At 36.4% G+C, this 25,681-nt stretch overlaps 1 protein-coding gene across 1 annotated transcript in view; it reads right to left on the reverse strand.

Annotated features, from left to right (window-relative positions):
* Positions 1-464: 464 nt before the first annotated feature.
* LDLRAD3 (low density lipoprotein receptor class A domain containing 3) overlaps positions 465-25,681 on the reverse strand; it is a 161,244-nt gene continuing 136,027 nt past the window's right edge. The window contains exons 5-6 of the mRNA XM_081314467.1: positions 6,610-6,955; positions 465-3,340 (exon numbers count right to left, since the gene is read on the reverse strand). Coding sequence (XP_081170593.1) covers positions 3,088-3,340; positions 6,610-6,955 — 599 coding nt within the window. The 3' untranslated portion in view covers positions 465-3,087. The remainder of the gene's footprint in view (positions 3,341-6,609; positions 6,956-25,681) is intronic.

The raw sequence follows: 25,681 nt of genomic DNA on the forward strand, positions 1-25,681 counted from the left end.
GACCTCCAAGGTCCCTTCCATCTCTATTATTCAATGTTCTATGCCCATCACAATATCTGTGGTATTGTTTCCCCACCGCCTCCTCCCGATTCTCTCCTGTTCCCAGTTTCCCACATATTGGTTGATTCCAGATTTTGTCTGCTTCATTATTTCTTAATCTATTTTACTTCACATATAATACTGGTCTATTAGCATTTACTGACAGTAAGTCAAACCTCTACCCCGTGTCCAAGACAACTATATTATAAGCAATATTTATTTTCATTTCAAATGGGATGATCTGCTATATAATGACTCCGTATTCTTTTAGTGTTCTGCTTATGTTCAGGATCATATACTCTAAGAAGGTCTCTTGATTAATTCAAACCGCTAACAGGAAATGAAAAGATACACTTAGAAAAAAGGATTTATTTTCAGACTCCAAATAGAAGTATTTCAATATAAATATACGTATATACAGCTTACAGGCATTGTACTGTATTGTAGAAAGGGCAATGACTGAATGTGCACAAAAATGAATGTAATAAAATAGTACCTCAGGGTCACACGAAACATTACTTTAAATATATAAGTAACTGACATGCCTTTTATGTCTTTACTCAAAAAAAAACATTATGCACCTCTGTCCAAATAAAACTCTCTCTCAAAAAAAGAAAGAAATATCTGTAATGCTTGTTGCTAATTCAATGCCAGTTCAGATCAGATGGCTTGAGCCTGAAATTTGCATTGATGAATTAACAAATCACACAAATCTGACAATTACAATGTCAGGGCTTAGGCTCCTGAATTGGATTGAACACAAAGGTGGGCAATGGGTTAAATGCCCATTCAATCTTCCCAATAAGAACTACGACTCCTACACTTATGTTTGGGTAAAAACAAACAAACAAAAATCCCAATCTTGCTGTCATGCTTTTAAAACCATCTGATTCTTATTTCACTATTTTAAAGTTATACGAATAATGCTAATAATTTTAAAAGCTGATTCACACCATTCCAAAATGCACCAACATTAAAGATAAAGGTCATGGTATGTAAAAGAGGTACATGTTTGTAAATATATTGGAAGAAGTGCTGGTACCTACCTCTACCTCATACTTACAACTTAAATAATGAAGTATAAGTAGCAAATAAGCATGCTATGTAAGAAATGAATCAGGCCTATGATTCCTCAACAAGGAAATGCTACCATGAACTGGCACTATTTTTTATAAGAAGTTTCAGTTTCATACAGTAGTATAAAAGATATTCCCCGATAAGTCTAATAAATTCTGCAAACTGATATATGAATTCCAAGGCACTCAGAATCTCTCTCAAAGGTGTATACATGCAGAGAGGGGAAATGTAACATTTGTAATCTTCTCTTTCACAACGACAAATTCAAAGCATGCCCAGACGAAATATATTTATTTTCCAGACGTCCAAAAAACTGCATTTTGACGCATAAACTGCCTAACGCTACTTCATCTCCCTCCCTCCCTGTGTGTGTGTGTGAGAGAGAGAGAGAGAAGGGGGGGGAGGGAGGGTGGTGGTACATCTGTCAAAATAGTTAACCAAATAAAAGCCACGAAATTGTTATATTACACTTATGCAAGATAGAATGCTAAACTCTGGTTCACACAACGCCAAGTTACACATACTAATTACAAAAGAATAAAAGGTAGACTTTTTAAATTCTTCATTATGAGAAAGAAAGCTGAAATCAGGCACATTGTGATAGCCGGATGAATATGAGAGCCTTGTTCACTTGGGCTGTAGGCTATGTAGTCTCATATTCTAAACCACAGAACAGAAAGATTTGGGAATCTCAAAACCTGGACTGCGAGGAGATGGCCTCCAGTATATATTGTCAATGATTCAGGGAGAAAGCAAATGGCCACAAATAAGGGTAGACCTTGATGGCCTGATCCTGCATGAATCTGCCCAGTCCCCTTTAAAGCCATCCAAATTGCTGCTGTTACTGTCGGCAGCAAATTCCATAGATCAACTACATGCTGTATAAGAGAGTAATTCATTCTGATGACCCTAAATTGCCCTACATTTTGTGCAATGAATGATCTCCAGTTCTAACATGGAGAAATGGAGAAAACTTCTCTCCGATCGTTTACCTATATTGTGAATGATTTTGTAGACTTCTATGCTGTTTCCTTTGCCCTCTTTCATTTCAAGCTATAGTTTCTTCTTGCTGGAAAGCAATTCCACCCCCACCCCCCCCAAATCATTTCAATTGTCCTTTTTGTACCTTTTATAGCTCAGTATCATTTTAATATGTTGGGTGAGCAGAACCACACACAATATTCCAAGTGTAAGTACAACATGGATATACAGTATATAAGGACGTTAGGATATCAGCAATTCTATTTTAATTCCCTTTCTAATGATTCCAAAAACGGAATTCCTTTTCATTTAATTTTCTTTTGTAACAGCAGCTGCATACTGAGTTGGCATCTATTAATTTTTCTTACTGAAGTAATAATAGTTTACTTCATAGCAGAGCTTGTGATTTAAACACAATATAGGTTAAACTGTACAGATATTTCCCATGACCCTTCAGAATTTAATTTTTCTATTGAGAGAAGTGGACTTCCAGATGCCATCAGCAATACAGTTCAATACTTGCATAATGCAAGACTAATTTACTATTATTTTTATATACATTCTTACGATCATAAATAAGATCTTTTTTTAAAGCAATAAAGATCATCTGAAACACAGGCGTGTCTTGAGGCACAAGTGTATGTAGGTTTGATTTCAGTACATGAATTCTAGTAAATACCTGATAGGCTTTAACAGCATGTTATGACAGAGAAGAAGTGAAAATGAACTGTTGTTCTCAATTGCTTCAACCTTTATAATTCAGTAGTTAAATCTGGCATGACTGAGGCCACTGGCACCTCTTCCTGCTCATTCTCCCTTGAAATGATTGAGGGAAGTTGTTTGATGGCAATCCACATAGCTCTTGCTCCTTTCACAAAAATACTTGCGATCATCAAGTAGAAAAAGACCAAACGATTTGGGACTTCTTAATTTCAGTAGAAGTTCAAGCAGACATCCGTAAAAATGTGCATAAATAATTGTTTACAGTTTTCAGACAGAAATTGAGTTGCTCAGAGAGTCACTTTGCTCAGCTGTAATTTCACGCAGCATACTGTGACACTCCATACTAGTAAAAAGGTTTCTTGATGGACTGCTGTCCAAAGTCTCTGGACCTCTTGCCTCTGAAGCATCTGTGTTTACCACACTACCAGTTCGAGAACGATATGGAGGAAGATCTAAGTGATTCCGGGATCCTGTTTCTGAGGAATATGGAGGTGGAGGAAGATCAAACCATGGGGGTCTGCTGCAAAGTATAAATTAGATGTTAAGTTACCAGATGTATGAAATAAACAGCATTTGAATTTTGCTTCACCAAGTTATAAAGACACAGATAGACCACTTATAACACTTATGTTGCCTACCATCCCATTTGTGACATCCAGAAGGCCATTCTGGAAGAATTTAAGAATGAAAATGGGATTATTTTACCCCTCAGATGCTTCAAACCTTTGGAAATCCAGGGGATAAATCTCAGCTTATCCTATAACACCAGTGTTTTCCAGTGACGTTACTTGCAGCTTTCAGGGGAGTGGCTTCTATTCATTGATCCTCGGGAAATTGCCCAGTTCAAATTATCATATTACAATAAGAATGCAAACAAAATGTTCATTACTTGAATGGCCAGGTCATAATAGAACTGACTTGATGGGTTGACTTTCGACAAGTAACTTTTGATCAGAAGCCAGAAACATCCATTCAGCCTATACCCTGTACTGCTTGGCCCCAGTATTATTAAACTGCAATTTTTGATGTTACTGGAAGAGACAAATAATGAGTAGGTTAGATTTTAGGAATTTTATTTTATGATTGCAGTCCCTGGTATACTACTCCAAGGCCAACTACCGCTGTCATGTCAGGATACGTGATGGTGCACAAAGCTAAGCCTCAGGAATCCACCAAGACTCAGGCTTCTCAAGACATAATCTGGCATCTCACAAACATACTACAATTGTTTATATGTCTGTGGAGATTCTCAGTCATCCAGGTCATAGTTATCCCAAAGATGCTTTTTCACAAGGCTACTCGACTTTCTTGTTTTTCTTTGAACGTGTCTTCAAAGAAAAACAATAAAGTCCAGTTGCCTCATGAAAAAGCATCTTTGGGATACAATGGTTTATAGTTATGTGTTACTGTAGGTTAAGCTGACCTTACTTTGCACTGGAAAGAATAAGGAGGGGTGGAGCAATTCTGTTTATAAGTATTGCATCGCACAAAATATGCTTAGAATGGCTTCTCCTCATATGAAAACGTAAGAGTGATTTGTATTTTTTGCAACAGAAGGCATGGGGATAGAAAATGTTTCATTCAGTACAATGCTGATTGTTCTTTCAGGGTTGCGATGATACAGAACTGGCCTGCGGGACCAAATTGAAGACTTACTACAAGCTGATCAGCATTACACAAGCTGCAGCCACCCATCCCCATTATCACCACTGAAATCAATAAAAATCTTAGCAGTAAAGCCAAGAAATTAATGGACCGGCTTCATATGTTAAAAACAAAACAACCCTACAATTTTGTTCCCATAATTGACTGCAGACAAATATATTGAATTGGTATCTGCTGTTGAAAGGGACTTCTCATTTATTTTCAAGAGCTACATCTTAAAAAGCTTGGGGAATTAAATTAAATTCTATAGAATGCATATATAAACTATTAGTGGCCATGGTTTTGCATTACAATAAACTTGGGCGTCCTCCTGGACGCCCCCCTGGACTCACGGCTCAATTTTGAAGATCACATAGGAGCCGTGACCAGGGGGGCTTTTGCACAGGTTCGCCTGGTGCGCCAGTTGTGTCCCTATCTGGACCGAGACGCCCTACGCACAGTTACTCATGCGCTTGTGACCTCCCGTTTGGACTACTGTAACGCTCTCTACATGGGGCTGCCCTTGAAGACCACTCGGAGGCTTCAACTGGTGCAGAATGCGGCCGCGCGAGTTGTAATGGGGGTCTCCCGATACTCCCATGTAACACCTCTACTCCGCGAGCTGCATTGGCTTCCGGTTGCCCTCCGGGTGAAATTCAAGGTGCTGGTTATCACCTATAAAGCCCTACATGGCCTGGGTCCGGGGTATTTGAGGGAACACCTGCTGCCGTCATCAAACGCCCTTCGCCCAGTGCGCTCCCACAGGGAGGGTCTGCTCAGGGTCCCGCCGGTAAGAGATTGCCGGCGGGTGATACCCAGGGATAGGGCCTTCTCAGTGGGGGCGCCTGCCCTCTGGAACCAGCTGCCGGTGGAGCTGAGGACTGCTCCCGACCTCCGATCATTCCGCCGGGGCCTGAAGACCTGGCTCTTCGAGCTCTCGGGCCCAGACTGAGGAGAAATTTTAATTTGGGGTTCTTTTTAATCGACTACAGGGTCAATTTAATATTTTTTAATTTGGTTCTTAATTTTTGTATTTTGGATTTTTAATTCCCTGTAAACCGCCCTGAGTCCTCAGGGAATAGGGCGGTATATAAATATAACTAAATAAATAAATAAATAAATAAATTACCCCCCTTTTGGGGGCCAGAGACACTATAAATTGATTTTCATTTTTTTTCCAATGGATCCAGATCCTCCTCTCAAATATATTCCGAATATATTGTTACTAAGAAATACAACTGATTGTCTCTTTAGTGCAAATTGTGGTCAGTTTGTAAGAATCTCATGCACATCAAGTGATGCTATTAAATCTGAAATGCAACTTGTTGTCTGTTTACTGAAAGACAAGCTTTTTAAAAATTACATTTGCTTTAAATTACTTATAGTGATTAAACAGCTCCCAGGCAATACCAATGAAGTGCAGAATTGCCCACTATATGTCACATTGGAAGGTAAAGTTTGAAAACAGGAGTGTGTGTATTTTTTCAGGCAATATTCTGCATGATTTTTTTTAGGGCTCTGTTCCTGGAAATATTGTACAAATATTGTACAATATCCTGGAAATATTGTACATATCTGCCTCAGTTTTTTTTAAGAAAACAGCAAACACAAGTGGAAAGTAATCCTTTCATGAGATGAAAATGGCATTATGTTGACTCAAATGCATCTTGAGTAGAGGAGAAAAGGGGACATTAGCTGAAAATGGCCTTTACACTGAATAAACTCCAATTCATTCTGATGAGCTAAATTGGCACGTATGACCAAAAAATGAACTCCACATGTATTTCCACAACATACTTCAATTGTGAAAGAATCATTATTGAAATTGAAAAATAGACAGATTTCTGTCAGCAGAACTTTAAAGTGGATTCCTGTACTGAGGAGTAAGTTATGCTGAGTGGCAAAGTTCAAACTGTAGCAATTGTGAGTTGCCTTAATGTCAGTAAATAGCCAGGGAGGAAATTTGGGTCTAAATATTAAAGCAGTTTATGAGGCATCAACCTAGTAAAATCAATGATAATGAAGCAAGGGTGGTGAAGTTGTCTAGGGAAGCTATTATGACAGAAAAGCATCAGGTATACAAAAAAGCGGGACAAATGGCTTAAAACACAGGTGAAACTCCACTGGTTACACTACTGCATGTACCTCTGATCTAGCACAGCTTCTGAATAAGATGGTGGTGAATCCAAATCTGGTGGTCTGTGATAGCCCTGGGTGGTCATATACTGGACTCCATTGTTAACATTATAGGTGACATTGCACTGATGTGGATGATCAAGGTAGACGAGACGAGACAGGAAGACAGGATGCTGCAGTCGATGAACGGGAAGTGTCATGAGGTTGTTGCGTTTTCGCTGATGGTGCAAAATTAGGGCAAGGAGAGCCACTACCAGCACAAAAATAGCAGAGCTGCCAATGACTGCATAGGTAACGCTGGGATAGAAAATCAGCTGAGGCTCTGTTGTCACGTAATTCTGATTGCTGTCAGCTTCTGCCAGTGAGAGAAGAGAAAGATACAATTAATCTCTGCAAATAAGATGCTGCACTTTTCGATGTATATCTTCTCTGCTAATTTAACACTGCTCACTAGGCTTTTCATCAAGGTTTGTTCTTTCTTTAGAAAGTGTCACTTGGGAAAAAATTTGGGTTAGAAATGTAAAATTCACACAAGCGCAAAACTTAAGAGAGAATTTTTATAAGATGCTTTATAGATGGCATTTAGACCCTAAAAAGTTAGCATGTATGTACCCAAACCAACCACCTAAGTGTTGGAGATGTAATAGTGATGAGGCTACTAATTTTCATATATGGTGGACATGCAAAAATGTTAAAGCCTTTTGGATAAAAATATGGTGGATTCTTCAGAAAGTTTTTAAGAAAAAGATAAGATTTACTCCGCAGTTATTTTTACTGGGGATTATTTCGGACTGTACTGTTATAGAAACCAAATTAATGTTACATTTAATAATGGCAGCTAGACTTTTGGTGGCGCAACATTGGAAGAAAGAAGATTTACCTACAATAGAACAAGACACTTAAAGTAATGGATGTGGCCGAAATGGCAAAGGTTTCAGCATATTTGAAAGAACAATCACAAGAAAAATATATTTTGGAATGGAAAAGATGGATTGATTATATTCAAAACAAATATGGGACTAAAAAATTTCAAATAGCTATGAATAATTTTTAATAATTATAGATGTGTTATCATAATTATCTTAGTTTTGTTATAAGGGAGTTAAAGAGTGGAAGGTTTGTTATTGTTTTAATAGATATTTAGCATATGTTTGCATAAGATTGTTATATATAATACCAGTGCTTTTTTTGTAAAAGAAAAAGGTGCTGGAACTCACACATGTCATACAACCTGCCTTGCCTATCCTACAAGGTTCCATCCAAAAAAGGTGCTGGAACTCCGTTCTGAGCGTTCTATGAGAAAAAAAGCCCTGTATAATACCCTATATTCTGCTTTGGGAAGTCTGGGGGGAGGAGGGAAGGGGGGAGGGTTGATGGGGAGGGGGGGTTTATTATTAAACTTTGCAAAACTTTTCAATTAAAAAAAAAGAAAGTGTGGAAAACTGGCTGCTCAAAAACAAAATAAATACCATAGTTTCCGGCGTATAAGACTACTTTTTAACCCATGAAAATCTTCTCAAAAGTCAGGGGTCATCTTATACGCCGGGTGCTGAAAATTTAGGGACAGGGCTGGCTGGAAAACCTGGAGCGGATCTCCCATTTAGTCTGCGCAGGGAAAGCGGGACCAATTGGAGAAGAAGCTGCAGTCTGTGATTTTTTACAGGCTGGGGTCTGGGCATCTTTCCTTCTAAAGTTGAAGAGCAGCTGTAGTATATCCCAACTTGAAAGGCAGGTGGGGAAGGCAGCAGCCAGAGCAGCAGCTTAGCTCTAAGGACACATTTGACTCAGGAACTGGGCGGGCTGGCTGGAAAACCTGGAGCGGATCTCCCATTTGGTCTTTTTTTAAAAAATCCCATTTATATCCTGCCCTTCTCCGAAGACTCAGGGTGGCTTACAATTTAAAGCACAAATCAATGTGCTTAGCAATAGCCTTCATTCTGTGTATATGCCTGTTTATTAGGGCTTTCACCCCCCCCAAGCAGCATTATTACAAAGTCAGCTTATTGCCCCCAACAATCTGGGTCCTCATTTTACCTACCTCGGAAGGATGGAAGGCTGAGTCAACCTTGAGCCTGGTGGGATGCAAACCTGCACTAATTGCAGGCAGCTGGTGTTACTTAAGGCTCTGTGCAGGGAAAGCTTTAGAGTGAATTAGGAAAAGTGAAAAAGTGAATTAGGAAAATAGGGAACGGTTGCTGGAATTGGGTATGTGTAGTTTAACGAAGAGAAGGGTGATAGCAGTGATCCAATATCTCAGGGGCTGCCACAAAGCAGAGGGAGCCAAGCTATTCTCCAAAGCACCTGAAAGCAGGACAAGAAGCAATGGATGGAAACTAGTCAAGGAGAGAAGCAACCTAGAACTAAGGAGAAACTTCCTGACAGTTAGAACAACTAACCAGTGGAACAACCTGCCTCCAGAAGTGGTGAATGCTCCAACACTGGAAGTTTTTAAGAAGAGACTGGACAGCCATTTGTCTGAAATGGTATAGGGTTTCCTGCCTTAGCAGGGGGTTGGACTAGATGACCTCCAAGGTCCCCTCCAACTTATTATTATTATTATTATTATTATTATTATTATTATTATTATTATTATTATTATTATTAATTATTATTATTATTATTATTATTATTATTATTATTATTATTATTATTATTATTATTATTATTTCCACTTGCACTGTTTTATGTTTACATGTTTGATGACAAACAGCCTTATGTTTGTAAGTGACAGTTTTCCTACTAAGCACCTGCATGTCATAAGCATTTGAATTAAAATTACCATATTAAAATCAAATCTGATGTTTTTTAATTTTTATTTGGTGTGCGTTGGAAGAGGGGTAGTCTTATACGGCGAGTATAGCCCAAACCCTATAATTTAACAGGAAATGTAGGGGGTCGTCTTATACACCCAGTCGTCTTATACGCTGGAAAATACGGTATTGACTAACTTCAGTTGCATATTTCCTCCCGCCTGCTTTGGAAGTTTCTGTTTGGAACTGACACTCTTACTGACTATGGAGGAAAAGAAAGCTCAATACAAAGATAAGCTTTCTTTTCAACGTTTGTGCTTTAGCTTGCAATAAACAGTTGAATTTAGAAAGTCAGATCTGTCTCCATGGTCTAAGGTTTAGGCAAGAATTCAAATCTCAGGCATCTCACTCCATTGTTGATTTACAGAAATCACAAGCCCATTTACCTATCACCTGCCTATTGTATAATTTCTGAATCAAGTTGCCTGGAAGTGACTCCTCACAATGAAGTATAGGCAATCAAATGCACAACTATTCATATTTCTGCATTATATATTGGTTCTGATTATGCAGTACCAAGCTGTTATTACTTTCCCCAGAAGAAATAATATGCTGCATTGCAAAAACAAAATAAGACCTGAAAACTACCTAGTTATTAAAAAATTGGCAGGTTGTTATTTTTAGAAAAACCAAAAGCCTGTGGAAGAAAACAATTATGAAAAATTAAATTTACTATTTTTTCCCCAATATAGCGTACTGAGGCAGTAAGTATACCGGGTTACCAATTTATTTCATTAAACCCCTTTTAATATGCTGATAAGCAACAGCTTGCATGGTATAGATAGATCATGAAGTTGACAACAGGTAATAAGAAATCGAGACACCCATGATAACACAAAATCGAAAATAGTATTCTGAGATTCAGCAAACATATATCCTAAAATCAAAATGTATCTTCTTTCTCAGTTTGGACATTACAACACTACAACACCTTACATATTAAAATGCAAGCTGCCTATTCTATGATACTTATAAAAGAGATCTAAGTCAGAAAAGACTATAGATTTTAAAGTGATTTATTTATTTATATTTCATATTTCTTAACTGCCCATCTCCATGTTAATTACACCCAAAGACCTCCATTTAGATAATACTTGATTATCAGCTAAGAAAGAAAGGAGGAAGAGCACAATTATAGTCATAACTTGTTCTGCCATACTTGAGGACATGCTAAACCATAGTTCTAAAATATTATTCCTGAAAAATGTCTTTCCTCCTATAACCAGGCTGAGGCCACTGAAGGAAACCAACATCTCTTGATCTCAATATTCTCCTTTGATATAAAATGATTTTAAGTAAAGAACACTTCTGCGTGCAATTCATCTCAGCAACTCCATTGGGTTTACTGCCTATGTCAGTAACACATTATATCTGAAAATGAGGACAGGAGAGGACAGGACAGGAGACTTATAATCATGTTTACAATAAGGGCCAACTTAATTAACAAAGTTTAATTAACAAACAGGAACAGTATCTACAATGGCTGAATGCATAAGACTAGGAATAGAGTCTACAATTACTTAGACCATCACCAACACTATTGATAAAATTAATTGTTTTTGGAGGCTCTTACGATGACCAAGAATGTCAGAATCCGCAGCAGTGAAGATTTGATAAGCTGTATACATGTTAGACAAGTGTAAGCCAAGTCGAATAGTAGACTGAATGCAGTAATTATATATACTAAGGCCTTATTCAAGTTCTTACTTGGCCATGCAAGAACACTGGATGACCCTGGGACAGTCCTGAGTGTACTGGATCATTGTGGGGGGAAAAAGGGTGGGGAGTAGTAGTTATAAATGTAGCTTAAACCTTAAAGCGTGGGATATACATAATACACAATATAGCAGATTTTTTTTGATGGACATAATGTAAGTGATCAAGAACATCAGAGCTGCAAAAAAGAATATATACTGTCCAAATACCAATCTGTACATAATTAGATTCTCACAACTTAGAAAACTAAAGAAATCCACTCTGTGTTTATTGAGTTTTCTTTCCTAGGAATAAGGTGTGCACATAGAAAATAAATGCTGCTTTCCTTTTTCGGCATAACCCTTTTCAGGAAGAAAAAGAAGAGAGTCACCTGTTATTCCTTACTAGCTGCTTTTACCGGATAGTGGCACTTATAACACTATAACAGATGGATTTCAAATAGGGCTGTCATGTATGGGCTTCAAAATACCCTTTGCCACCATTTAATGGTCATATAGATTTTTGCAGCACAGGTAGCTTTCATCTAAGGACTTACACTAATTTCCTTTGATACCAAAGGTAATTTTAGAAAAAAGAAAATATAACTTAGTTCTGTTCTGGCAATTTTTAGCAAATGCTTTCAGAGTCACGGCCACAAAGAACATGTTCCCCTATTAAACTGATTCTCGACAATATTGAATATATAAACCAAATAAGAATAAAAATATGGGAAAACAGCCTGCAGATAATTAAAACTGAACAGAAGGCTGGCAATGGAAAACTTTAGAGGGTGATACCTACTGTTTATATTAACCATGAATGAACACTATGTTAAAATTAATGCAAAGATCTAGGACCAAATATACAGTAAAACCTCTGAAAATTTACCACCCAAGGGACAGAAGGAGAGTGGTCAACATACAGATGTGGTCAACCTACAGAACAACTGCTTCTGGTTTGCGTTTTAGCAGTGACCAATTGCAGAAGCTGCGCTTGCTAGTTTCATTTTGAGTGTTTTGATTATGCCTTGATCGAGAGATTGAATTTCTGATGTAGTGTTTGGAGGGAAAAAAATCAGTTTCGTATTTGTAAGATGATTCACTTGGGGATGGCTAGGACAATTGTCTACTACAAGGAGAATGGACAGTTTCTTCTTCATTTCTCCATCAATACCTTATCCACTCCTCAAATAGGACACCAGTCATCCATACAGATTTGTTAGATTTCTAGATGACGGGAAGATCTTTGGGTTGCAGGTTTTTGAAGGAGCATGGCTTTGTTGATTTAACAATGAAGAAAGGTTTTAGCTTCTCTCCGGTTAAGCTAGTGCACGGTAGAACTGTGAAAATTCTTTAGAAAGTTTTCCACTCTTACATTTGTCACTCCTCATAACAAGGCTTCTGATAGGCATCACCCTGAAAAAGAGTCCACACTCGTCAGCTACCAATTCTGCATTTCACTTTTCTTGCCCTGGTGAAGACTGGACTCAACTGGTCAAGCTATAGAGAGTGAATTAATACCGTGTGTCAAGATTCAGGTGGTGAAGATACAACTTACATAGGTGATCAATATAAGAGGTTGGCTATTGGGTACATATAATGTATGTCCAGTCTATGAAAATTAGGTCAACTTAGGGAGGTGGTCAACTATGGAAGATTTACTGTATTAAACTTAGATTCTGAAACTGGAAAGACCATTATTTCGTATCTCTCAATCTTGTGCAGCAGTCCAGCTGTTCCATAGTTCATCAGGACTAAAAATGCACCACTTGCATAGGCATGTGCTGTTTTAATGAAGAGAAGTAGCTAACTCCAAAGGAAAGAAGCACTTAGATTGCTGATTAAAATATGATCCAATACCTGAAAAGTTCAAATTCCCCTATGGCTTCTTTGTTGTTTCGTGAAACCATAAGATAAAAGCAGATTCCAGAAGCCAACAATATCCAGAGAAATGAATCAACAATCCACCGCTTTATGCTTAGCAGTGTAGAAGGCTGAAATCATTGTCAGACAATATAAGAATCTTAACATGAGTTCTCCTCAATTATTATGATGAAAAAAAATCTGTGGAAAAGCAAGCAACGGTTTATACCTTGAAGATATCATCTGGACCTTAGTTCTATATTTGAGGCAGGGTACTATACAATTAGTATGTTTAGGAGCAGCTTTATTTTTTACCATGTACAATGTTTCCTAGTTAAAGACTCTAATTCACAAGAGCGAAGTGAATTGTCGTATAGCTCATTTTGGCAATTGCTTAGCACTGCAGGATGATTACACACTAACTCATCAAATAAAGGCCCAGAACTTCACCTCTCACCTTCTCTCCTTTTTATTTCTCACAACGCTGTATAATTATCTTGAGCGCTTCTTCTGTCCCAGTTTCAGTGCCAAAAAAAAGGGTGGGTGGGGAAGAGGATCAGCAACTTGAGACCCAAGAACACATTAACATTAAGCTGTTGCTTTAAAATTAATTTTATGAGCTCTACAAGCTTCTGATTTGTTGACCACTTTGCATAAAATACTTTGGTATGTTTAAATCAGATAACCTCTTATTTCTTTTCAGGGACTGCATGCCCTTCAGGACAATCACTGAGGGCTATATACCAATAATGGGTTGTGACCACAATTTCTGTTGCTAAGTGAGAGAATTGTTAAGTTAGTTTTGTCCCATTTTATGACCTTACTTGGCACAGTTTTTAAGTGAATCACTGCAGTTGTTAAGTTAATAACATGGTTCTTAAGTAAAGCTATCTTCCTTATTGACTTTGCTTGTCAGAAGGTCGCAAAAGGGGGTCACATGACCCCAGGGACACAGTAACCATCTTAAATATGAACTAGTTGCCAAACATCCAATTTTGATTGCATGACCACGACAATGCTGCAATGGTTGTAAGCGTGAAAAACAGCTATAAATCACTTTTTTTTCAGTGCTACTGTAACTGAATGGTCCCTAAGCAAATGGTTGTAAGTCGAGGACCACCTGTAGAGCAGAGGTCCCCAAGCTTGGCCACTTTATGACTTGTGGACTTCAACTCCCAGAATTCCTCAGCCAGCCATGTTGAAGTCCACAAGTCAAAAAGTGGCCAAGCTTGGGGACCCCTGTTGTACAGGGTAGAATCAGAGCCAAAAATTCATTTTCTTTCTTTCTTTGACCCACTTTTGCCTATTTTCCAAGCAAACGATGCCAATTGGATCAGAGATCCAACATGATCATTCATAGAAGCTGTTTGGAATTAAGTTAAGAGTCTGTCATATTCCAAAGCCTGCCAACTGCTTGCCCCTGACTGCTAAATATTATATAGGCAGCAGTATCATCAGCACACGCCATGCAACCATTTTAACTCTCTAAAGTTACACTTCAAAAGGAGTTCATCCTGGCTTTTATGCTACAGCATCCATATCGGGTCATGATAAGATCAAACTGACCACATAGAAAAATGACCCAATTATCTCATTGTATTATAATGCCTGACACAAGTATGTAAGTCATCTATTTGTGCAAAGATGAGATACACTTGTCATTTGCTCCTCCCTGCCATGAAGACCATGATTTGTACATCAGTGGCTAGATGCTGATTTTCGTCCACACTCTGCATGAATTATCCTTTAGTAGAGATAATCTAGAAAATGCCATGATTAATTGAGGAATCATAATTAGTTTTCTCAGGTCCATATAATTCTCTACTGAGGTGCACAGATGGCTGTAATAGCTTTACAAATGACATTGTTATTATCTGGAGAATACCAATATGCAAATTCATCAGTGTTCAGGGGCTTTCTTGCTGTCACTCTGGAGAGAGGTAGCCCTTAAAATTATGTACACAGGGACTAGCAACATTTGTCTAACATGTAAAACTAATGCTGTGCAACAGATGACATCGAAAAAAACTTCTGTGCAAGAAATTAAATGGGTGGACGGTGGGGAAGAGTTAATCTTGCCCAATGCCCATTTACCATAAATATTTATGCCCTCAATTATTTAATCCATATCTCCTCCAGCAAGGAAGCCTGGCAGAGATCATGAGAATACCGGAAGATTCAGCAGGAACCAGGAAATTTAATTATTTCCTGTCTACTGAATATGCCCCCATTCCCCAGCCCTTGTCCCTTCAGCAAATGCAGCCAGTAGATATGTATTTGCCAAAATGATAATAGGTCTATGCCTGCCCTAGAAATCTTCTGTCCTGAAATCATAACACTTCATGCCCATGGATATTTTGCTGGTATTATCCAGGAAAAGCAGTTCAAACAACATATTAGTACAGATGCTATGGGCTTTCACTGGAGGAAAGGCAGAATGCTTATAAATTTCTGTTATTGTCCACAGGTTTAATAAATCAAGATGCACATGTAAAAATACGCTAGCTTAAGCGTGAATTAGATGTAGAGTGTAAAGTGTATTTTAATCCACTCTAAAGTTAGCATAATCACAGAAAATTGCATATCTTTTAAGCACTATTCTGAAAAAATCTGCTAGTAACAACATCTAGGAGCAGTGGTGGATAAGTGGTTAGAATGCACCCTAAAATACAAAGAAGGCAAGATCTACTAGACAAAAGAGTTAATAAGAATTGGCGATAGCATATAGAAAACTGTAAAAATGGATTCCTAAATAAAGTATGAATAAGAAGATATGATCACTGAACTAAGGACAGACATTCTGGAAAGTGAAGTTAAATGGGCCTGAAAAATATTGCTAATAATAAAGCTGCAGAAGTTAATAAAATACCAGCCAGACTTTTTAAAATCTTGAGAAAGTATGCATGAAAAGTGTTATTTGCTGTCTTTAAGCAAGTATGGAAAAAACAGAAATGGCCAAAGAACCAGAAAAGAGCAGTTGATATTCTTATACCTAAAGAGTTCTTGAGCTACTGAACAATTGCACAATCTAGTAAGAAAATGTTCAAGATTTTACTAACAACTTTAAAATACTTGCAATGACAATTGCCAGGTCTACAAGTTGGATTCAAGAGAGGCAAAGGGTCCAAAGTCACATTATTAGTAGCTGATGGATTAACAGAAAAGAGACAAGAGGCACCTTGAAAATCTATATGCTTTATTGATTATACTAAAGATCTTTTTCACCACAACAAATTATGGATAGCCTTTAAAAACCCAGAATACTAGCCCACCTCATTAATAACAATTAGAATGGAATACAGAGCAACAAAATAGTTCAAAACAGCAAATTGTGTTCCAAAGTTGTGTACTTATTTCATCTATTTAACATATATGAAAATTATGAGAAATGAGAAGGAATAGAAATTAGGATTTAGCTGGAAGTAGCATCAACCATCTCAGATGTACTATGATGTATGAATTTGTAAGTCATGATAGGATATGTTTGTAAGAGCATATTATGTATGTAAGAAATTTCTTGATTGTAAAAATGGGTGGGAGAGGGGGAGTGGTTATTTATGTAAGAAGAGATTTATCGGCTAGATTAATTGAATCTGATATACAAGGAAGATATGTTATTATTGAACTAGTGCTACAAGGCAAGAAAGTTCTTATTATTGGATTATATGCCCCTAATCAACAAAAAAAAAGTTTTATAAGTTTTTACATCATAAACTAATTCAATTGGATTATAAATCTGTTATTATGATGGGTGACTGGAATGGTGTTTTGGACTCAAGTAAAGACAAGAAGGGATTTTTTAAAAAGTCTCCTAATCATTCAAAATTACCTAAAGTTTTTTTTATTTGAAAGATGATTTGGAATTTAGAGATATTTGGCGAGAACGGAATGTGGAAGACAGAGACTTCACTTTTTTTTCGGATAGGCATCAATCATTCTCCAGAATTGATTTTTTTTTAATTACTACTGATCTTTTCTCCAGGGTCAAGAATGCCAAGATCTTTTCTAGAACATTGTCAGATCATAGCCCTGTATGGTTGGAGTTATTTGCTGAAGATGGGAACAGAAGATCTTGCAGATTGAACAAAAATTTATTTAGATATGAGGTGCTTTCGCAGAAATGTAGAGAACATTTGAAAGAATTTTTCGCTTTGAATATGCATAAAGGCACTTCGATGGCAATGGTTTGGGATGCTAGTAAAGCTTATATGAGAGGGGTTTTGATTCATATGAACAATGGATATAGGCATAAGCAGATGCAAAAACGTAAAGAGCTGGAAGAAAAGATTAAATTGAAGGAGAAAGCTTTTATTTTGAACCCATTAGATAATAGATTAAAGGTTTCTATAAATATGTTGAAAGAGCAATTTAATATTACGCTGATCAGATTGCAACTCATTTGCGTTATGCGAAACATAATACATTTTGTAATGCAAATAAGCCTGGTAGGTGGTTGGCTTATCAATTACGGAAGAAACAGAAATCACGTATTATAGAGAAAATAGAATATAAAGGTAAAGAGGTATATCAACAAAAGTTGATTAAAAAGAGTTTTTTAGATTTTTATACAAAATTATATGCTAGTGAAAATATACAGGCTTTAGATATAGATAAGTACCTACAGGCAGCACATTTCCCTAGACTTTCAAACGAACAACGAAAGGAGATGAATTGTTTAATTACTTCTGAGGAAATTATTTTAGCAATTAAGCAGTTAAAAGTGGGTAAGGCTTCTGGTACAGATGGATTATCAGCAATTTATTATAAAATATTATTTGCAGAGATGGTAGAACCATTAAAGGAACTTTTTAATAATATCCAGATTGGAGGAGAAGTGCCTCCGTCTTGGAGAAGGGCTTTTATATCACTGATTCCAAAGGAGGACCAAGACCTTACCCAGCCTAAGAATTACAGACCTATATCGCTTTTGAATACAGATTATAAGATTTTCTCAAAAATATTGACAAATAGATTAATGCAAGTTTTGAAGCAAATGATTCATAGTGATCAGTCTGGATTTATAACTGGAAGATATATGAAATATAAAGTAAGACAAATTGTTAATTTAATTGAGTATTTGGATAAGAACAACGAAGTCCCTGCGGTATTGATATTTTTGGATACTGAAAAAGCTTTTGATCAGTTGAATTGGCAATTTTTATTGAAAGTTGTTGATAAAATGAATTTTGGGGATAAATTTTTACATTCTCTTAGGGCTATATATCAACAACAATCGGCACAAATTATAATTAATGGGGGATTAACAGAGACATTTAAAATTGAAAAAGGCACAAGACAGGGATGCCCACTATCACCATTGCTGTTTGTTTTAACATTGGAGATTTTACTGATTAAAATTCGGGAATCAATTATAATAAAGGGAATAAAAATAAAACAGAATGATTATAGGTTAAGAGCTTTTGCGGATGACTTGGTTGTGACATTATCTCAACCGATTCAATCGGTTATAGACTTGATGGACATTATAACTCAATATGGGAAAGTTTCTGGTTTTAAGGTAAATAATAATAAGACTAAAATATTATCTAAAAACATGACTATGAAGGAAAAGGAAATGTTAGTTAAATTGACAGGTTATGAAATAGTGAAAAAGGTTAAATATCTGGGAGTATATATTACAGCCTCTAATGTAAAATTATATAAGAATAATTATGAGACATTATGGTTAAAAGTACAAAAGGATTTAAATAATTGGAAAAAATTACAATTATCTTTGTTGGGGAAAATTGCAGCTTTTTTTCTTGTTTCAAATGATACCTATTTTGAAAAAAGATGCTAATTTGGACGATTGGCAGAAGGGTATTAATAAATTTATCTGGGCGGGGAAAAAACCAAGAGTTAAACTTAAGATTTTACAAGACGCACGGGAAAGAGGAGGACTTAAGGCGCCTAATTTGAAATTATACTATGATGCGGTGGTTTTAACACTGGTTAGTGATTGGCTTAATTTAACAAATAAAAGTATACTTCATCTTGAGGGATGGGACTTATTATATGGGTGGCATGCATATTTAATTTACGATAAAAAAGTTGACAAGGCTTTTAAATCTCATATTTTAAGAAGTGCTTTATTGCGTGTCTGGAAAAAGTATTATTATAAGTTAAATTATAAAATACCAATCTCGGGGATTCCTGGACACGCGATATGGATATGATTTCTTATAAGGAATTACTTAGATTGGTAGGGAATGATTGGCAATTAAAGTCGTTAGCTGAGTTAAAACAAGAAAATATTGTACAGTCCTCGTTTCAGTATGCTCAATTGCAAGCTAGGTGGAAGTTAGATCAAAAGGTTGGTATTACACTAATGGATGAAAATTTGGTAAAACAGATTAAAGATCAACATTGAGCGCATATAAAGAGAATTTATAATGCTTTAATAGAATTGGATTCGGAAACGGAATTAGTTAAAGATTGCATGGTAAAGTGGGCCCAAAATATTCAAGAACTGATCCCATTGGATATATGGGAGGTAATTTGGGTTAGAAATGTAAAATTTACTGAGGCCCAAAATTTAAGAGAAAATGTTTATAAAATGTTTTATAGATGGCATCTGGATCCTAAAAAGTTGTCTTGTATGTATCCTAATTTACAGCCTAAATGCTGGAGATGTGGTAGTTTGGATGCTACTTATTTTCATATTTGGTGGACTTGTAGAAATATAAAAGCTTTTTGGATTAAAATTTGGTGGAACATTCAAAAGATTTTTAAGAGAAAGATAAAGTTTACTCCACAATTATTTTTATTGGGTGTTATTACAGATTGTGATACTAAAGAAATTAACTTAATGTTGAATTTGATAACAGCTGCAAGGTTATTGGTAGGGCAATATTGGAAGAAGGATTGCTTGCCTACTATAGAAGAATGGACGCTTAAAGTGTCAAATTTAGCAGAAATGGCTAAGATTTCTGCTTATTTGAAAGATCATTCACAAGAAAGATACATTTCAGTCTGGAGAAGATGGATAGATTATATTCAGAATAAATATGGGACTAAAAAGTTCCATTTAGCCTATGAGTAAATTTTAAATTGTTATTATTATTAATAGTTTATTATACTGGAATTTTTATTAGTTTTAAGTATATGGTATTATTACTATTTTTAGTATTAGTATGGTTTAATAATTTGGATATTGTATAGTTTAATAATTTGGATTTTAATTTGTTTATGTTTTTTATTATTATTATGTATACTTTTATTTTGCTTGTATTTATGTTAAAGGGGAGTTAAAGCGCATTATGAACTTGGTTATTTACATAGTTGGTTAATGTTAGTTAGATTATGATTATTATATTTGTAACCCTGTACTCAGCTCTGGGAAGTGGGGGAGGGAGAGGGGGGGTTTGGTTTTGGGGATTTTTTTGTAACTTTTATAAAACTTTTCAATAAAAAAAATGGGTGGGAGGGTATCAAAAAAGAGGTTGATAGAAGACTAAGTGGCTAGAGACTATCCCTCAGGAACTTACATGAATCCAAAGAACCAGTTGCTGGCAGGCAAATCTAAAGAAATGATATCAGAACTGGAAGTGATTCAACAATGGAATAGCAATTGTGGAATAAATCTGCAGATGAGAATGGAGTGTGCAACCAGGTCTGAATGAAACTTCATTCCTTTGAAAGACCATATTTACAGTTTGAATATTCTCCTCATCTGTTTTATCAATAGAAGGACAGATGACATTGCTTAAAGACTCTCACTTCCTCAGAGTGCCCCCATATCATAAGAAAGAGACGGGGCTTAGGGAACTGTCAATACTGTTTATTAAGTTAGATAACTTTTTTATGGCAATTAGCATAAGGTTAGAGAAAATTTCTCATGTGCATTGTACAATTCATTGCTATCAATCTGATGCTGAAGCCAAAGCTGATGCATAATAATTAAGAAAGAACTGTTCAGTATCTTCAACTCATATGAAAATATGGCAGGTGATATAAAGTCAAAAATATTTAGGCGTTATCTCTTATAAAGATTCCTCAAAATAGTCCTAAATGTGCTTTTTCAAAAGGTAACTGGACTTTGTATTTCCTTGAAGATGTTTTTCCTCTCATCCATGAAGCTTCTTCACTTCTGTTTTGAAAAAGCTTCTTGCATGAGAAGCAAAATGTCTTCAAGGAAAAACAAAGTCCAGTTGCCTTCTGAAAAAGCACCTTTGGGACAACCGTGACCTGGATGACTGAGAATGTCCATAGACCTTCCTGAAAATATTTATTATAAAACCGAGTTACAAAGACAGATAAATAAAATTAAATAAATAAAACCATGCCAGTTTAATTTATTTTCTTCTCAAATTATGTTAAAATTAAGAGAGGTTTGGGTAAAAAGAGGCATAATATGACTGTTCAGTTCTAACAATGGAAACCTCTGGTGAGAGACCATGCTAAGGAACATCTTCACAATTTACTGAGTCACTGCTTAACAGGAAAAGCTTAACAGGTATACATCTTAGTTCACTTTAAAAGGAAATTAATGAAAAACCTCTTAATTCAATAAGCCTCCATCTGTGTAGTAAAGCTCCTATTATTCCAAACAAATCACTGGATTAGTCAGGTAATGCAAATTGCTGTCCTGCCTGCTTATGAATCTCAGATGTATTTAGCAATTATCAAACTGAAAGAAAAAATAATAACTCCTTCTGATACTATGGAAATTGGCATTATAGTTCTACTTTGCTAGATAAGACTTGTAAGACAATGGCATAATTCAGAGTTCTAGGTAGTACCAATGTCCTTAACTATTGAAAACCATCTCTGTTTCTATTGGCAAACCAATTACTTGAACCCTGCCAAAAGATAGCACTACCTAGACCAGGGGTCTGTAACCTTGACAACTTTAAGATTTGTGGACTTCAGCTCCCAGAATTCTGTGAGCTGAAGTCTACAGGTCTTAAAAGTTGTCAAGGTTGCAGACCCTTGATCTAGACCAGGGCTCTTCAAACTTGGCCCTTTTTTGACTTATGACAGGCACGCTGGCTGAGGAATTCTGGGAACTGAAGGGCCAGAATAAAAGGGCCAAGTTTGAAGACCCCTGATCTAGACAAACTTTCTTTGACTTATCATTGTGATTAGAATGGTTTTGTTCTGTCCCAGTCTATGTGAGTCCTTGTTATGCTCACAAGGAGAAACCCCTCTTCCAAGAAACAGGCAGGGACCACAAGAAAAAAACAACCCCTTTTATTCTCACAGACCTGAGTCAATGTCCAAGGCAAACAAACACAGTCCACAGAAACTCAATCCTCAACATGAACAATTGCTTTCGGCAACCAGCACCTCCCATATCTTCCCTTTTATAATTCAGCCAAGGTATGGCTTCCTAATGCCTTCTCTTTTGCCTTTGGAGCCGCCCCATTGCATTACTCTGTCCTACTCGCTTCTCTTGCGTGTGCTTTCATGCATCCTGGATTTGTCCCAACTGTTCTTCATCACTGTCCAACTCAGGCTAGATATTACAATACCTGGGACTCTATCCAAGTTCTGTGTTCCCCATTTGACATACACGCTGCATGAAAATGCAGTCTCACTACAGTGAGTTTTTAGAGGAATAAATCAAGCAAAAGATTGTTTTAATTACAGAATGAAAAAAATGGCTTCACTTGGCAGGAAGTTTATTTTTATTCTTCATTGCTGACACTGAAAACTTGATTGAAGCAAATATCTTCAAGATTCCCTTGCAGGGAAATTATTTGTATTTTTCTTTTTTGCCATAAAATTTACTTGACATTGTGAAGGCAATGTGTTGAGTCAGGTGGATTTTTGATTCAGACAATCAGTTTTGTGTGGGAGATCTTAAGGGAAATAATTCACACACATGCAACAGACCAGAAAAATCTATGGCTCTTGCAAGCTGAATTCAGAGGTTGGGATCCCAGAGATTGGTCTTAAACAAACACACTAAGCCATTACCCATGTTTAATCACAGTGAGTGATTCATACAACAATTTAAGCTACCAATTCTCAAACCCTAGGTTAAGATCCCCGAGAGATAGCTCACAAGCAACTTGTGGGGTGTCATATCTTTAAAAAAAAATTGAGCAGGCAAAAAAACCCCATATTCATTTCTTGAACAAACCAGATTCCAATAAAACTATTTTTATTTGGAAATAAGTAAAATAAGTGGGTTTGTGTATTGCACAGATCTTTGATATATTTGGGAATAATTATTCCAAATAAATATCTCTGTTACTAAATATTTGGCATATACTGCGTGTACCAAAGGTCCCCATGTATCATTTATTATGTGGATTACATTAAATGTTTGAAATGTTTTCCATTTTCTTTTAAACTTCCTTATTTTTTATATTTTTTTTTGATGCATGGCCTTCAAACATTCCTGAGTATAACACAGCATTCTCTCCAATAATCTACTGTGATGGTCTCCTATTGGGCCTGACTTCTGATACACATAGTGTTTTATGTATGCTATGTTAATTCCACTGGATGCTTTAGAGAAATAAATAATTATGTTTACACTGTAGTCAGATCCAGGTTCTCTCTTTCTAAATTATGAATCTCATATGAAAACAGAGGCTTTGATTTACCAGACTTCAAATTGTGCCAATAGGCATATGTATTAACTTTTGTATATTTTTGGAATGAAAATTAGATTGAATACGTACCACTCTGGGCACAACCAGGGTTATTACTCAAAACCAAGCAAATGGCTATAATTATAGTCAACATTTAATTGTATCTCCAGCATTAAAGACAGATAAACTTATTTGAATGTTACTAAGGAAAAAGTTAATCTTGAATTCCTGTTCTCTTGAGAAATTGACTCGGGAGTAATCCTCGTTTAAACATTGTGGTTAAACGTTTGTTGCGGGTGAGGGGGCTAAAAGTGGGGTTATCACCCTAGATGATTAGTTAGCAAATCACTTATTGCTAATTAGACTATAAGTCTTTTAAAGCTATATAACCTACCTAAAACTGCTAAAGGGCAATATATTCAAACAGAGCAATTGTTATGTTCTCAGTTTGGACCTAATCCACTGGCAGCCTCAGAAATTCCTATGATTCTGAGTCTATTATTGCTTTTTTCAAAGATGAAAGTAACAATTCAATTTTATTAACAATTGAAGAATGTTACAAAAATATACAGTGATGATTTATAAGAAATCTGGAATTCCCTCACAATTAGATTCCAGACATGAAGGAAGGAAATCTGTGATAATGAATATTTCTGATAATCTACAGGATGCTTTCCTATCAATTCTGAGAAACTAGAGATGCTATACCGTGTTCGCTATACACTATTTCTCTGACTCTGAACTAATATATCCTTTCCCTCTTGTCTTACAGAACAATTTCACATTTTGTCTAGAGATTATAGAGCAATAGCCTTACCTTTGCACATAGCTGGAAAATAAATATTTCCCCAATTTTATAATTGTTCCCTCTTGTTCAGTTGAGTCTTGAACCATAAAAAAAAATCTGTGGCCAAATTTTTCAATATTCTGAAGATTTTTCCTCCTCATTTATGCAAAATAAACGTCGCTGATTTAATAGAGAATGTTTCCAGAACCATAACTCCTATAGCTATTAACTGAAAGCTCACTGATGCCTTAGAAAAGACAGCTCCAGGCAATCAAAAATAATGATTTGATTTGCAATGACAATGAAAACCTATCAAAGGAAAGTTGTATCTTCTTTGCATTATAAAATGAGGAGGAGGAGGATTTTTTAAAATGAGGTGCAGCTTTTTAAATGTTGAACGATATTGGACAGCAGAATTTGCTCTACTATCTGAGATGGAATGGAGTAAAAATGGAACTACTTGTTTTTTATTTATTAGATATGGAGGTTGCCTGACTCCAGAATGCCTCTGGATGGCTTAGAGTTTTAAAAAAGAAAAAAACAAGAATCTGAAGCAAGTATATCCCATATAGCACACTTGAAAAAACAGATCATAACAAAATAAAGCACTGCATTGCACTGCCAGGCTTCTGCAAACATCCCACCCTGACCTCTGGGAAAATAGGTACATTTTAAAATATTTCTGGGCCTCACAGGGTTGGAACTACGTAGTTTTCTCAGTGGAGGGAATATTATTCCAGAAGATAGGTAAAGTTTATCATTAAGCTTCTCTGAAGATCCCAGACCAGCATGTAGGACCTCCATTCCATATCCAGCCATCCAAACACTAAAGGAGGGGAAAAAAGTGAAATTGAACCTAATACAAGTAGTTCTCGACTTCCGACTGCAATTGAGCACAAAAGTTCTGTTGCTAAGTGAGACAGAGTTAGGTGAATTTTGTCCCATTTTTATGACCATTCTTGTCACAATTGTTAAGTGAATCACTGCAGTCGCTAAGTTTGTAACACGGCCATTAAGTGAATCTGGCTTCCCCATTGACTTTGCTTATCAGAAGTTCGCAAAAACTAATCACATGACCCCGGGACACTGCGACTGTCATAAGTATAAACCAGTTGCCAAGAGTCTGAATTTTGATCATGTAACCGTAGGGATGCTGCAACGGTCGTACGGTCACTTTTTCAGTGCGGTTCTAACTTCAAATGGTCACCAAATGAATTCTTGTAAGTTGAAGATCACTTGTAAAAAAGAAAATGTTATATTTATTTGAAAATGTGATAGAGAGGTGTAGGTGTAGGTAGGAGACCTACTAATCTGAAAAGGAAAATGCCACAAAGCCAGGCACCTTTTTCCCTGGTTTCAGACAAACATGGACAGATACCCCAA

This window comes from Vipera berus, assembly GCF_964194415.1.
Source record: "Vipera berus genome assembly, chromosome: 1".
Taxonomy (NCBI): Eukaryota; Metazoa; Chordata; class Lepidosauria; order Squamata; family Viperidae; genus Vipera; species Vipera berus.